The sequence below is a fragment of the Berghia stephanieae genome, chromosome 3, assembly GCF_034508935.2.
Source record: "Berghia stephanieae isolate SIO BIC M18660-M18661 chromosome 3, UCSD_Bste_1.3, whole genome shotgun sequence".
Lineage (NCBI taxonomy): Eukaryota > Metazoa > Mollusca > Gastropoda > Nudibranchia > Aeolidiidae > Berghia > Berghia stephanieae.
The window spans coordinates 69761268-69777862 of NC_088362.1; the positions used below are offsets into that span (position 1 = coordinate 69761268).

General features: G+C 37.1%; 1 protein-coding gene across 8 annotated transcripts in view; it reads left to right on the forward strand.

The window, feature by feature from the left end:
• The window catches only part of LOC144968326 (arsenite methyltransferase-like), a 64909-nt gene that overhangs the window by 32138 nt on the left and 16176 nt on the right, over positions 1-16595 (forward strand). For 6 of the 8 annotated variants that reach the window (XM_078906583.1, XM_078906579.1, XM_078906580.1 and 3 more), the window contains 2 exons: positions 11261-11470; positions 15619-15769. In XM_078906583.1, coding sequence (XP_078762709.1) covers positions 11271-11470; positions 15619-15769 — 351 coding nt within the window. In that variant the 5' untranslated portion in view covers positions 11261-11270. Of the gene's footprint in view, positions 1-8296; positions 8393-11260; positions 11471-15618; positions 15770-16595 lie in introns of those variants that run through there. The other 2 variants (XM_078906578.1, XM_078906582.1) reach the window with 1 other exon arrangement.

Here is a 16595-nt window from a genome sequence, read left to right on the forward strand (position 1 = left end):
CCAACATGTAACTTTTTTACCGACCTGTTTGGCAGTCCGCATCTGCTCCTTACTTGTGCCAATAAAGGCATGCGATATCTCAACAGAAAGGAAAATTTGTCTACTTTTTAAAAATATAACCCACCTACCATTATGTTTTTTTTATGTGATATTATAGCTAATACAAACTGTCTAATTTCTTTTGTAAATAACTATATATACAGATTGTTTATATAGTTCTTATATGATGAGGTTTGCCAATGCTCATTGTTGGAATAAAAATGCTCTCAAAACAATACAAAAATATCCATAACAATGTTAAATCAAGCCCATAATTGCGTTCGGTTATGCTGACTGGCTAAGATGTCCACATTGTCCATTACAACAGTGTTAAATCAAGTACCTAATGCGTTCGGTTATTTAACCTAACATTTGTACCCGGGCTTGTTTCATTTTACATATTATTATTATTGATGTCACGTCTAATCGCCGATCTCAATGCTACCACTTCTATTAATCTTCGTCCTTGACTGCGAGAGTCCTGATTTGGATTTGGACTCCAGTTGGAAATAAATGACCGTCACTTATCAGGAGGAATGACATAGCAATAAAGACAGCGGCTGTCAAGTTGCAGATTTTAGTGTTGAAACTATATTATATGATCCACATACTGACATTTATCTTGATATTAAACCCATAATAAACCAGGTACCCTAACCCCAATCAATGAGGCGGTGAATTTCAAAACATACTAAGTCGCATTTTTATCTTTCAGAAAAAACTGCAATTTTTTTGTCATTAATTCGGTGACTTATACTGAAATATGGAATTACTTACCTTGTTTGCCCCATCGTACAATACCTTGAGTGTTACCCTGGTGATTCTAGCTAAGGTGTCCAAAATAAAATTTCTTAAGATTGTTAACTCATCTTACATTAAAATGTGACTTGGCAGGTTTTGAAAGTTATCTCCTTAAATACTCTCAACTCCAAGGTCTCGGAAACTTTTGTAATATAATGTACACCCAATGCCTTCGACATGGATGGTTAGTACTGCCTTACTTTAGGTCCTCAATACTAACATTTGAAAATGAACGTAGATCATAGTTTTATGCCCTGCTGCAAAGACCTTTTCGTAACCATAACAATGGCACCAAAACCATGGTTCTGAGACAAGTTTGAAGAGAGATATTTCAATTTGAAAATATCGTAAAACGACGTAGCTACATAATCGCCCAAAGTGCCATTTTCAGAGACCTAAAGGAAAAAAAAGCAATCACCCCATAAGCTCACAACGACAGCTACCAGCTACATAAAGTCAAGTAGCCATAAAACAAGCCCGATTTTTTTCAAGAGCATAGAGTCTAGGAGTATTCCAAATATTCCATTTGTTAGATCAAAAATGGAAATAAACCAATATTGACAAATTAAGTAAAGGGAGGTAAAAATGCAAAAAAAAAAGGCAATTTTTTTTAAACCATAAAAAATCAACCAGTTATGCAATACACATGAAATGTATACTTTATCAATTATTAATTTAAATATTTACAAACTACATATTGATATATAAAGAAATATTCATACAACAGCGTACAACAGAGATATTTTTTTATTTCTAACCATAATATAACAACAGATTGAATCATACCAAAAAAACCCCAAAAAAACACAACAAAAACCACTTCTATTCAACCTTGAATTGGAATGTACTCGTAGAAAGCTTTGACACTAATTTCAGCATGTATAAATGTGATAAACAAATAACATTTTAAAACGATACTGTCAAAATTCCTAACGTTGATGTCGATCGATTACAATAATCCCCAACTTGTCAAAGTCAGAGAAGATTCCGGTTTGAGACTCTTTTTTATATATTGAAATATTGGAAGTAATCTTAACCAATCGATATCTGAAGTAAACGTTTTTCGGTCAAAATACTTTTAAAAAATGTTTTCGGCATAGTTTTATTAGAAGTATTTTTAAATAGAAAATAAATATTAATTAAATCTTTAATTAAAATCATATTTTGAGAAAAAGTGTTGTGATTGACATTATTTTTCCAGGTTATTTGAGTACTGAGTTCTGCTGCATGAGTTAATCAGTTTATTATCTTCCCTTCTTTTTTAATGGGGGGGGGGGGGGGGGGGGGTCAAAACTTTTAATTTATTTAACTTATTGCAAAAAAATATCCATATTAGATAGGATAACAACTTTTTCAGAAAATTTTATACGAGGGAGATAAACAGTATTTGAATTAGATACATGTTGAATGCGAGAAATTACTTTTCGAGTAGCATGACGCTTCCCCCTCCACCCCCCCCCCCCCCCCCCCCTCAAAATAGCAGGGTACAAAGAGTGGCGTCACTAATAAAAACTTGACATGGGGCTAGTTTAAAACATGAGAAAAAAAACGAGCTTTTATAGAGCGCGATATCCATTAGTCTAAATCCATCTCTCTGCGGGTGTTATTTTCGATGACAATGAATTAAATGGAGTTTCAGCTATGGTCGACATTATTTTTAATATGCAAGCAGTCATTTGCCCTATTTATTCTAAATATTATTTTCCAATTGATACTACGCATTTAGGTAAAATACCTCGTCTGTTTCCAAGTACAATCAACATACGACGTACCAACATATAGAGGTACGTTTAACATTAAATATCTATAGTCGCTTAGAGGGAGTTTAGTAAGAACAAATGTCTGAAAGCAATAAGGAGCCAAATAACGTCAGCTTCATTCATTCTATGACCAAATATAAATCCCCACCGATAAAGTTGATGCAATTTGAGAATCTGGTTATACAATTGAACATCAGGAAGGCCAAGCATTGATAACAGAAAAGTACTGGAAAAGAAATAGAAATGAATTCCGCATTGATGACATCCTTAACAAACCCCTCCCCACATCCTCATCAATTTATCTCTGTCTCTCTTTCACATACACAAACACACACACATACACACACATATATTCACCCATAATATACACACATGCCCCCCCCCCCCCACACACACACACACATGTATTCAAGACATCCACGGCCATTCAATATACCGCCCTATTCGATAATCCCATGACCTGGTAGGCTTGAGCCAAGAGATACCAGAGGCCAAGGGGGTATAGATAGTATGCGCTTGGCTGAGAAGCTCATAACATTGCCATCTGGAAGTATAACGGACCAACGCACAAAACTGTGTGTATCCATGAACGTTTATAGTCGGGTTAATACAGTTCAGTGAGCATTACTCATAAACGCGGATGGCAAAAAACAATAACAAAGACATGAGTGACGTCATCTTCGAACTATCTATAGATAGAAAATCCTTGCGGAAGTATAACGGACCAACACACAAACTCTGTGTAACCATGAACTTTTATAGTCTGGTTAATACAGTTTAGTGAGAACAACTCACAAACGCGGATGGCAAAAACAATAACAAAGGCCTGAGTGACGTCATCTGCATACTATCTATAGACAGGTAGATAACCACGCCTCTCGGACAATCGTCATAATGTAAACAATGACAGTGATTGGTAGACACAGCAAAATACACAGGTTTTACTATAGATGTTATGTGTTTAAGTAAAATACCCACTGTTCTACCGCTTGGCCAATTGGACTACCACAGAAAACTATAAGTGTAACCTTAAACGTTTATAATCTGATCGAGAAAGTCGTGTGATAACTAGTCACCCATTTGGGGTATAACAACAATAACATTGATCAGAGAGAGAGAGAGAGAGAGAGAGAGAGAGAGAGAGAGAGAGAGAGAGAGAGAGAGAGAGAGAGAGAGAGAGAGAGGTCGATCTCATTCACGTTATTGTTTATAAACAACCCGAGCACGTGGGAGGGTGTGCCACAAATTTCATGTTTTGATTGGTCAAAATTTTACTGGTGAATTGTCAGTGATAGGAGGAGATATAAACATGTTGCTGTACGTCAAAAAATTACCCTGTCATGTTATTCAACGCTGGTAGGATCGGTGTTTCTATTTTACGAAACCCGCCGAAACCCGACGAAATCAAATGAAGTTCTGGGAAGTAAGGAGTGAACCAGGCACTCAAGGAAGTGTAGGTAAACCAGTGGGGAAGGAACCTGGGACTATGGGATGAGGAGGGTGTTTCTTTTTTACGAAATCCAACGAAACCCGACAATATCCGACAACGTAATGGGAAGTAGGCAGCAGTGGGGAGTGAACCTGAGACTATGGATTTCGGCGGGTTCGGCGGGTTTCGTAAAAAAGCAATACCTGGGGGTTATTACTATTTTACGAAACCCGACGAAACCGGACGAGACCCAACATTATCCGACAAAGTTGAGAAGTAGGCAACAGTGAGGAGTGAACCTGAGACTCTGGGTTTCGGCGGGTTTCGTAAAAAAGCAATACTCTTTTTACGAAACCAGCCGAAACCCGACGAAACCCGAAGACATCCGACAAAGTTATGGGAAGTAGGAAGCAGTGGGGAGTGAACCTGGGGCTCAAGGAGGTGTACACCTGTGGGTTGTGAACCTGAGACTATGGATTTCGGCGGGTTTGGCGGGTTTCGTAAAAAGAGCAATACCTGTGGGATATTACTATTTTACGAAACCCAACGAAACCCGACAATATCCGACAACGTGATGTGAAGTAGGCAGCAGTGGGGAGTGAACCTGGGACTCAGGGAAGTGTACATCACTGGGGAGTGAACCTGAGACTCTGGGTTTCGGCGGGTTTTGTAAAAAAGTAACACCAGGGGGGTATTACTTTTTTACGAAACCCGCTGAAACCCGACGAAACCCGACATTATCCGACCCAATTTTGGGAAGTAGGCAACAGTGGGGAGTGAACTTGCGACTCAGGGAAGTATAAACTAGTGGGGAGTGAACCTCAGACTCTGGGTTTCGACTGGTTTTGTAAAAAAAAATACCAGGGGTGTTATTTTTTTTACAAAACCCATCGAAACCCGCCAAAACCCGACGGAATCCGACAAAGTTATGGGAAATAGGCAGCAGTGGGGAGTGAACCTGGGACTCAGTGAAGTGTACACCAATGGGGAGTGAACCTGAGAATATGCGTTTCGGCGGGTTTCGTGAAAAAGCAATACCAGGGGGGGGGGGGAGTATTACATTTTTACGAAACCCGACGAAATTCGACAAAGTTATGATAAGTAGGAAGCAGTGGTGAGTGAACCTGGGACTATGGGAATAGGATATAAGTGGGAAAGGAACCTGGGACTATGGGAGATGGATACCAGTGGTAGTTGAAGGCTGACTATTATTATTGGGTACCAGAGGAGAATGTTCCTGACACTATAGGAGGTGGCCACCAATGCGGATCGAACCTGGAACTATGAGAGGTAGATATCAGTGGACAACGATCGAAGAAGGGCACTTCTCTTTTTTCGAAACCTACCGAAATAATCAAAAACATTGGAAAGTGGGCACCAATGGGCAATGAACCGGGGACTCAGGGAAATGCACACCGGTGGGGAGTGAACCTGGGACTATGGGAAGAGGATATCAGCGGGAAATGAACCTGGGCCTATGGGAGATGAATACCAATGGTAATTGAAACCGGACTATGGGGTTTGGGTGCCAGAAGACAATGAACCTGAGCCTACAGTAGGTGGGCACCAATGGGCAATGAACCGCGGACTCAGGGAAGTGCACACCAATGGGAAATGACCCACCGGGGACTCAGGGAAGTGCACACCAGTGGGGAGTGAACCTGGGACTATGGGAAGAGGATATCAGTGGGAAATTAACTGGTACCCATATCGGGCTTCAATTTCCAAGTATCCATCTCCCATAGTCCCAGGTTCATTTCCCACTGATTTCCTCTTCCCATACCCTCAGGCTCACTCCCCACTGGTGTACACTCCCCTGGCAGGTCTGACATCCGAACGCAATTGATGGACTATATTTGCGTCATTTTTTTTTTTTTTTTGAGATTTCTGTTACAAAAATGAGCCCATAATGATTTGGGTTATTAGTAGGTACCGCAAACTGCCGCATAACCTGCATTGAGAGCGTTTTTCGTTGATTTCACAATAAATTCACCTTGTTGTAATTTATTTACATTTCGACCATTTTTAAAATGAATGGTATCAGTGAAAAGATCAAGAAAAGCCCTTTCCAATGGTGTTATTTTTGATTTTATCTGATTCGGTTAATAAAGAAAAGATATCGGATGAAAAATACGACGATCTGACGTTTTCCCCTCGTGAAATCTTGCGTTTTTTCAACATACTAGTGTCGAGCGGAAGTCTCGATGATACCTCAAGTCATCGGCCACCAACACTCAAAACTTCCCGAACTCGATGACCAAGGAAAAGTCGGGAATTCCCGAGAAGTAGCACTTCAACTGAGCTTTGGATGGATTTTTTGTATTAAAACTTAAAATACATTAAATAAATTCACTTTGTATAATAATAAAACATTGATACCTATAACCATTTTGATCTATTTACGACGTTTGTGTTTTGTTAGCTGTTTAAAATATGATATAACGTCAATACCCAATACCAATGACTAGGTATTGAATGAAAGCACCGATGACTAGAGCGATGCTCGAGACTTTTTTGAGTCTCGAGACTCAAAAAAGCATCGAGACACAAAAAAGTCTCGAGCTTCGCTGGAATCATCGCCAGCGAGAGAGGGGTGAACAATGCAGATAGTACACATTGTTAGTAACGCGTGCGTCGCTCGCGCAGTATAGTCTCGAGACTCGGGACTCGGGACTCAATACGAGAAGCATCGACGACCAAGATTCTCGAGACGAGAAAAGCATCGAGAACTAAGTGGAGGTCGGGAAGTTCTCAGTCGTCGATGACCTGACTTCTCAAAACCTAAAGCATCGTTGACCTTTTGGTGACCCGGATGCCCTCCCCTACAAACCAATTATGAACACAGTTAACAGTATTGTGCCCCAAACGTAAACAATAACAAGTTGCTAGTGATTTCCGTTAGGGACCGGAATAATTTACGCACAATATAGGTCTCCCAATTTTGTAGTTTGAGTTGTAGGCCAATACACTTTCAGTATAGGAAAATATGTTTACATAAAATCTAACAGTTGCAGAAATAATAATATAAGGCTAAATTATTATGAAAATCAGGCTCCGAATAATTCTCGTTTTGTTCACACCAGCGCAATAATTTGCTCTGGTCTAAAAATAGATAGACTGTAACTTTTGATAAATTTTAGAAAATTTACCTTTTGTTCCATAAAATATCCATATCTAGACATTATTTGATGCATGATCGAGTATTTATGAATATGTGTTTCTTTTGCCACCTAACAGCCAAATTTTAAAGGTTATTTTTTTCTATTATTTACATTGGAACGTGAGCTGTCAAGAAGGAACATGTGGTTTGCCACGTGCTTCTCGACCTTTGTTTACGTTTGGGGCAGCAAACTATGTCTAACTTTATCCATGCTTTGTAATCTCTGATTGCATATGTAAAATCTTAACGAATCTGTTGATACTAAATTCACGATGGTTATAAAATTTTAAGTGACTTTTTTTTCAAACTTTATTCAAAAAACGGGATTTTCAGGGGTTTAAAATGCAAAATTAGAAAAACCGAAACCACCATGTGAAAGATCGTTCAATTCTCTTTTAAAATAACTAATTCAACAACGATTACTTGGTATCGCCCAATTCCGCCAGCGCGATAAGAACCCGATGCCCAGCCAGGGTTGCCAGTTTGGCATTTTAAATGCCAGATTCCAAAAATCTGGCATTTTTGAAAACCGTTTGGCATTAGAAAAAATCATTTGGCATTTGGCATTTTCATTTGGCATTTTCTTTTCTTGTATATTATACTTCAAATGACACCTTTTCTAATTATTTCTAAACGCGTAAAAAACAAATCTCTTCACATCGCAAAACTTTGCTATTAAAACTGTGATGGATATTGTTTCTAATTTTTTTCTCTATAACTTCTTTGGACTCTGCACTTGAACCAGATTCAACAAAAAACATCATAAGAAACACGAAACAGTAAGTTTTCTTAATTGTCAATAATTATTTAACTGTTTACGTATTTACCTTTCATGTTAATGTATTTCTTTTTCATTCTTAAAATCCAACCGTGGTGTAGTGGTTTAGCACTTCACTTAGTAGTCAGTAGGTAAAAAATTACCCCAACAGAAATTTAGTATAATTAAAAAAAAAAAAGAAAAAGAAAAGAAAACACGCAAGCCACCAGGATATGATAGTAAATTGTCTATCAAAAGTGAGTAGTTTTCTTAGTGGGGGTGGGAGTCAACAGACTTTGGCATTTTTGGAGTGTTTTGGCATTTTTTGAGTCTTCCCCTGGCATTTTGTTGAAAAATAATCTGGCAACCCTGTGCCCAGCATTGAATTTACTCTTTACAATGGCCTCCTGCCTGGAGCACGGCCAGTTATTGATTTGATGTCAAGGGTAGGGGTGTCTGCTGACAATGTTAAGCATTGTATATCTACTATTTCAAAATGTCTGTTTAATTACAGTTTTGATCATTTGCCTTGTGCCAGAACATGTAACAATATTTGTGAAGAAGCTAATGTTATTTGCCATTTACAAAATGCTGAAGGCGTCTTGAACTCTTCTAATGTTACTCTTCATTCTGATGGTACATCACGAGACCAGCAGAAAATTGTAGGCCATCAAGTGTCACTAGACAATGATACAACATTGTATTTAGGTTTTAGTCCTATTGCTTGTGAAGATGCCAATAGTCTTCTGGATTTGACAGTCAATATGTTCAAAACATTATCTGATGTGTATAGTTCTTATTCAGATATTTCCACTCATGATGTTTTAGATAATTTGTTAGAAAAGGTTACTAGCACAATGACTGATAGGGCCTCTTGTATGAAATTGTATGATTCAAAATTGAATGATTATATAAATGAAAAACTTGGTCGAGGTGTTCAAATTTCCTTTTTGCATTGTAACGCTCACTTCCTTTTAGGTATGAGTGCTGCTTGTGAGACTGCATTGTCTAATATTGAATGTCAATTGGGTGATGGGGATGGTCTTGGGAGGGATAGAGAGTCAATGTTTGCTAGGTTCCAGTCAGATGATATGACTGCTACATCACGGACAATCAAACATGCATGTGATTTGCTTGGTCCCAGGGGTGATCAGAAGAATGGTTATCGGGTTTACTGGTTGACCCATTGTCCCAGCTCTTTAATTCCATCATTCAAATCTAATCGATTTAACTGTTTTTATGCAGCTGCAGCAGCATTGATTTTTCACCACTCAAGCATTAAGGTTTTTTTTTCATCTAGCATTTTGCCAGAGACCATTAATCAGAAAATGATCAGTTTGAGTTATGACATTTCAGATCCCACCATTATGTGCTTGATATGTGTCATTGCTTTACTTTATGTTAAGGTGACTGGGCCATATTGGATTTTGTTGACAAGCAGTAAAGTGAAATATAATGATTTTTATTTGTATGTTCAGAAAATGTTTGCTTTTTTCCAAGATCCTTCTTGCCTTATGGATGATGATTTTGTCTGTGTGTTTGGTGAAGAATTTAGACTTTCTAGTCCTACTGTTCAAGCAATCAATGTTTTTGTATCAAATTGTAATGATGATCAATTATGTATTATGAGAAATGCCATTGTCACCATTTGTACTGAACTTGTTGCTGTAACTAAACGACAGTTAGCAGACTTTTTAGATGGCTCATTTAGTTCAGCATTGCCCGCTGAAATTTCTTCTAAGTTAGCTCATTGTCCATTGACTAATTTGATTGGTGAAAGTGCCTTTGGTGACTTCGATTTTGATGTCCACAAAAGAAGAAATTGTTCATTGTTTAATCGTTCTAGCATTCATATGTCTAAGCGAAATGATGTTGTTGATTTTATTGCAAGTAAAACATCTAATGAAAGAGATAATCTTTTCAAATTTAGTAGATCATATGCTCCATGTTTAAAGAAAAGGAAAGTAGAAGAGGAAGATAAAGTAAAGATACAAATGCAAGAGAAGATGGTTGAAAACCAAGAAAAGAAACTCCAAAAAGAAGTTAAATCAATCACTATCACATCTAATTTAACTGCTGTTTTAAAACAACATGGTGGTCCATGCACCAATGTTGATAATGTAAATACTCTTTATAAGAAAGTGCAGGGATATTCTTCCAAAAAACAAGCTATAGAAGCATTTCGCAATGAAATTAGATTTCAGAAAGCGATATGTCAAAAGACTAAATTAAAGTTGTCAGGCAGTTTGGATGATCTTTTTGTAATGCTTACTGCTCATTTTGCCAGTGTTCAATCTAGTGATACCAATGATAATTGCTAATTTTTGATCCATCACTCACTATTTTCAAACAGCGGATTGTGTTTCATTTTCATGTCCGTTCGCATAATATTGAAATTAGGGTGTCATTTTCAATTGCTTAGTAGCTAATGGAGGGAGATATATTTGTATCTATTAAATATTTACATGAAATATATACGATATCCCTCGCTTGTGTGGAAACATAAGTGGTTTTAACAATTTCTTTGATTTTTTATGAATTTTCCAAAATGTATGATTTTTTGTAATTGATGATGAATGTGTGTACTTTTATTATGACAAAGTACATTTGGTTGGGTCCATCCCTTCTGATATCCCTTTGCTGTAATAGATCTTTTCTTTAGCTTTAATTTGATATGTATTTGGTTAATGTAGCTTTATTTGTTGTTTTTTTACAAATTTTTGAATTTGACTAAAATTGAAGATTTTCATGTCCGTTCGCAGAACATGGGAAATTGGGCTTTTTCCCATTTTTGATTGAATAAACGACAATTTTATTTTTGTGTCACACCCCTGAAAAAATTGAGTTTGTTCTCTATATACTTGGGTTCGTACTCAAGAGGTTTTGGGTGTCTGGAGGTTATACATTTTTGTTTGTGGTGTTCCAAAGTTGGTCTCCTGGCCATTGGCGAAAAACGACGGAATTTCAAAAATTTCGAATCGTCATAACTTCCTTAATATTCAAGATACATCCTTGTATTTGGTATCAAAATTCTTCGAATGGCTTGTACTAATCATATAACTAACAATCAACTGCCATTTTCAAGTTTGAAAATTCAGTTTGCGGTACCTATTATTAGACCTGCAAAAACATACAAGTGCACGTCCGTTTCTTCTTAAAGACTAAGGAAGCGAATAACTTGTAACTTATAGAGTTGTAGAGCTGTTAGATATTATTGGTGAAATTCAGAAGATTTTTTTACAAGCTTAACCAGGAATAAACAACTAGTTTAAATCTGAAGGGTTACAAAATTATTTTTTTTTTTTACATTACAGTTATTTGAAAATGCCCCAAAGTGAAGCTATAATATCTGTAGGAGTGGCACCTGACAATCTCCAGGCAGAGGAAGCAGTTCAAAATTTCTACGGCAAGAGGCTGACAAAATCTAGTGACTTGAAAACTGGGGCATGCACCAGCCAACCAGAGAGTTATGCCAAATTTATCACTGACGCCATTGCGCTTGTGCACGAGGAGGTCGCCCTCAAGTAAGTCTAAATTATTGGCCTTTAATAATAATACTTTATTACATCCCAAAAAGGAATTTTTTTGTACAGACGTGTTATAATTTACACAATAAGATATAAAGATAATGGAAATATGATGTATATATATATAAACAAGGAGCGGTTCCACAACCAGAGCCGCGCTTTATATGAATAATTTCATCACTGTAAAATAGTTAAAACTGTCACTATAAACTGAAAATTGAAAAGATTGCAAAACAAATAAATTAATTAATTCATATTTACATTATTTGGAAGTAAAAATTGAAATAAGTATATGAAATGATTATTGCTTGTTGTTATAAAGCCTAATACTGGACGGTAGAAAAGATTTTCTGTGTCCCTGTTTTTGTTGAAATAGAGAAAGGGCGACCACTCCTTTCTGACATAATAACTGATGATCTTAGTGGATGATGCTGGTCATTTAATATTTTAATTATTTTACTAATACAAAATTTCTCGTATAAAAGATCTACATCGCCAACATCATTTATATAGTATTTAATGGATTTTTTAATATTTGAATTTATTTTGTTCCTTTCCACTGCTAAGCAATTGCCTCCCCAAGCTGTTATACAAAATGACAAGACACTTTCGATTACTGCTTTATAAAATAATGTGCAGAGGGTTTTATCTATTCTAAACTGAGAAAGTTTTGATAAAAAAATAAGTACGTCTGCACATCTTATGCTTAATTATTTTCAAGTGTTCATCCTACTTGAGCTTGTCATCAATCGTTACACCAAGGTATTTGTAATGAGGAACTCGCTGGACGAATTGGTCCTTTAATTTTAACGGTTCTATCGGTTCCTTCACTGTCCTAAAGTCAATCACTAGCTCATTTGTCTTGCTCTATGTGGTGGGCATCACACCAAGACATACAACTATCAATTTCTTGTCTAAAAGCCACTTCGTTGCTGTTTGTTATAAGGCCTTGAAGAACGTTGTCGTCTGCAAACTTTATTAACTCACTCAATCCTAGAGATTTTGCTACTTTTCAACATTGGAAAAATATGTATTAAAAATGAGCATGTACATAGATAGTTTTATTCAACTACCATTAACAATTAAGAACATTAGCTTTGTTACTACGCCTATGATATGTCTCAGAAGATTGTAATAAATAGGCACGGGGTAAAAGTAACCCCGGGTATACTACGGATATATTCGTTGTTAGGGTTGAGTGATTTAAAGGTATACTCAGGTTTTGACTTCTACAGTCAGTCGTGTATATTGTGAATAATACAGGGGATAATACACAACCTTAGGAGCACCAGTATTCTTTTATAAATTTCTATTGCTCTATTTTAATTTGTGCTTCCTCACAAAGTAGCAAACAATTTTATGCCCATCAATGTTTATGTTTATGCATCTTGACAACGCCACTACCACATTATCTCATTCTTCTGTAGTGTTTCATTCATCCTGATTTTTTGTGGTTCTGTTTTGTTCTTTCTTCTCTTTTTTTCTAGTTCGTTTGGTTTTGTTTTCCCTTTTGGTGAATAATTTTCACCGACACATTTTGTTAGCTGACATTCAATAGAGAGGGAGGGGGGGGGGGGGGGGGGAGGGGTGCTCAGAAGCTTGGGTGGGGGGTGCGCAAAAATTCTTTTAAAAAATAATAGAAGGAAGGGGATGGGATATCTATTTGAAACAATAGAGTAACCTTCTACTTTTAATCCTAATCTTTCTTTTATTGCTTCCTCATCTGTCTCTTTTATCTTCTCTCGTGTTCCCTGTCTTAATTGCTCATTGTCTTTCATGTCTTCTTCGTCACATGCCCTTACAGAGAGTACGTCAACATAGCATTGAGCATGCGTCTCTCTTATCAACTGAGGAAATATATCGTTTGGTTAATGAGATAAAAAATGTTGTTTTATACATACTTTTATAAAATAAAATTATAACAAATAAACATTTTTTTGATGAAAAATTCACAGTGTACTCGTGATGCACCAGTTCAATCATTTCTCAGCGATCTGTACGTCGGAGTTACCGAACCGTGAAGTCAGTGATTTCACGGTGGATAATCTTAATCTTGGGTGCATTCCTTATCATTTTTCATTCTTTTTAACACATCACTGTGAACTTTTCATCAAAATAAGTTTAGGGTCCGAAAAGTTTATTGGTTATATATTTATTTTATAAAAGTATGTATACCATAACATATTGAAAAGTGATTACTTTAATATAATAAATGATATCTCATTAACTAAATGATATTATATTTTTTCCTCAGTTGATAAGAGAGACGCATGCGCAATGCTATGTTGACCTTCTCTCTGTAAGGGCATGTTTCTTCGTCTACTTCTCTATTTCTTTATTCACTTCTCCATTTCTTTCTTCTGTCCTTTTTTTCATCTTTCGCCTCTTTCTTCTTTCATCTTTTTCCTTGTTTTTTCTTTCTCTATTTTCCTTAATAATTTGACCTATCATCTCAAATGCACTCTGTCAGGATGAATCAAACCCTGAAAAGTAATTTTGGAATTAAACTAAGAAACACGAACATTGAGTCTTTTGCAACGTAAAACATTTATTCTTTACATTGAAGAATAGACATTGATCCCAAGATTAATAAAAATGCCCACGGAGCCGGAGTTAATCCGGCTTCTATAGCTTGGAACGGACAATAAAAATTGCTTGCTACCCTTTTTATAGGACGCTAGTCTATCGCAAAGTACTCTCCCCCAAATCTAATAGACCCAACTACCCAATCACTGCTGAATGGACAGGGGGGGGGGGGGGTCAGAAAAAAACAAACCCTCGACTGTACCCGGGATCGATCTCGGTCCTTTGCTGGGGAAGCGAGTACTCTACCAACTGAGGCATCGGGACACGCCACCCACTCCAAGTTTCATATCTGTGGCTAAAATGCATTTTCAGCATTTAATTCATCCCGACATAATACCGCTATGAGATGGTGGATCACATTTTATATATCGACAAAATAAATGATGCGTTCTATCTATCCCGAGCAGTCGAGAGATGATTATATGGGTAACTTTTCCTGTATTTATCCTCTCAACTTTGCGTGGCATCAACTTCTGATGGTTAGTTGCACAAGACCTATCCAGTCCGCGACTCGTATACCGTCGCGAACCGGCCCTGCAGTTGGGTCGCAATCAAGGCTACCACACACTCAGTCGCAATGCAATATTCATTCAGATGCTCTACTGTCTCCGGACCGTTACCGCAGCGATTGCCGCCAGACCCCACTGATGAAGGATCTGAATCTGAATGTTACTCGAAGTCGACTCAATTCTGAGTATTTAAATTCGAGGGCGGAGAGAGTTGTTGAATGTGACAGCTATTGTTGGTGTTAAGGCTGAAGAATTTTGATAATCTTCGTTTGAATGTTTTTAAATCTGTTGTGGTCACATATCATTCGGGAAGAGCGCTCTAGTCTTTGATAGTGCGGGGTGGAAATGAATATTTCTTGAGGATGTTTGAGTTTGTTGATTGGTGTTTCAGGGTTTTTGAGTGGGTTTTTCCTTGAATGCGTGAATTTCGTTGTCTGTCTAGTTGTTCTGGCGAGATGGCCGTCATTTTGTTTGTAATATTGAACATTAGAGTTAGTCGTTGTTCTTTTCGTCTGTCTTGTAAGGGAGTACAGCACTTGACAGCTTCACTTGCTTTTATATCCGATTGTAGGTGTGGGTCCCAAACTGTACAGGAATAGTATAAGATTGATCTTACGAGTGTTATGTAGGTGGTTCCTTTTAGGTTTGTATGACAATGTCTGATTTCCTTTTGAGGAATGGCTGCTATTAAACAGGTTCTGGACCTGTGGCTTACGAAGCCAGAAGCCAGATAGCTCTACACTTCTAGGTCGGAGAAAAGGGTGTCCCCTCCACGAGGGATCAATATTTCCAAGTCAACTACCAACATTGCATTGCACTGGATCATACTCGCTGCTTCTGATCACTATTTTGCACCAAGGCTTGCTCACTCATTTTCAAATTCATGTTTAACCCAGAGCCTCAAGTTTTACATCGAAATGATTTTGTTACTGACACTTCAATTTATACAGAATGAAAAATGATAATTTTGATTATGTCCTAAGTTGTAAGCCCATAAATGAAGAATTATTGATCATATTAAATTCACTCTCACAATTCTATTCTTACTAGATACTACGGCTGTGGGCCTGTATTCCCACCGGCCCTCAAAGGTGCCAATATATTGGACTTGGGGTCAGGCAGTGGCAGGGACAGTTACGCTCTCAGTAAACTGGTCGGTCCCGATGGTTCTATCACTGGTCTTGATATAACGGAAGAACAGGTAGGGAGTAGCAAGAATAATAATATATATATATATATATATATATATATATATATATATATATATATATATATATATATCTTATGCAAGCGTATGGATATATAGTTGGAGTTAAATCGGGTTTGTGGTTCTTCTCTTGAGTAACAATATACAAGTGGTGCTTAGAGTGGTCGCTATCTGGATGGATGACAGCTAACAAAACTCCGAATCCTTCGTTGTGTCCTAGGGTAAGGCAGTTACCTATATCATTCCACTCAAATCAGATATAAAGTATATAGGCTTTCCGGCTATTGGAAGTGACGTTTATTGTGCGAATTCTATTACTGTCGATCCCGGAGGTAGTCGAGATTATTTTCCGCCCCCCCCCCTGTCTATTCAGCAGTGAATGGGTAGCTAGATCTCTAAGATAAGGCGGAAAGTATTTTGCGAGAGACTAATAACCTGTCCAAAGGATAGCTAGTAATTGCCATTATCTGTTTCTCGCTATAGAAATCGGGATAAACTCCGGCTCCATGGGCCTAATGGCTTTGAAGCAGTACTTTATTATAATTATTATTATTATTATTATTATTATTATTATTATTATTATTATTATTATTATTATTATTATTATTATTATTATCATTATTATTATTATTATACTGATAATTTTGTGTGCAGATATGTTCCATATGTTTGTTGAGAGTAAATTACAGAAATGTATTGATTGAGTCTTTGACACACAGGCTATTCACGAACTGGAACCAAACGGAGATCAAAATGAATTCAATCAGTTTATAGCCTTACTCAATTACTTGAATTTTGGTGATGTAACCAAGAAGGTTAA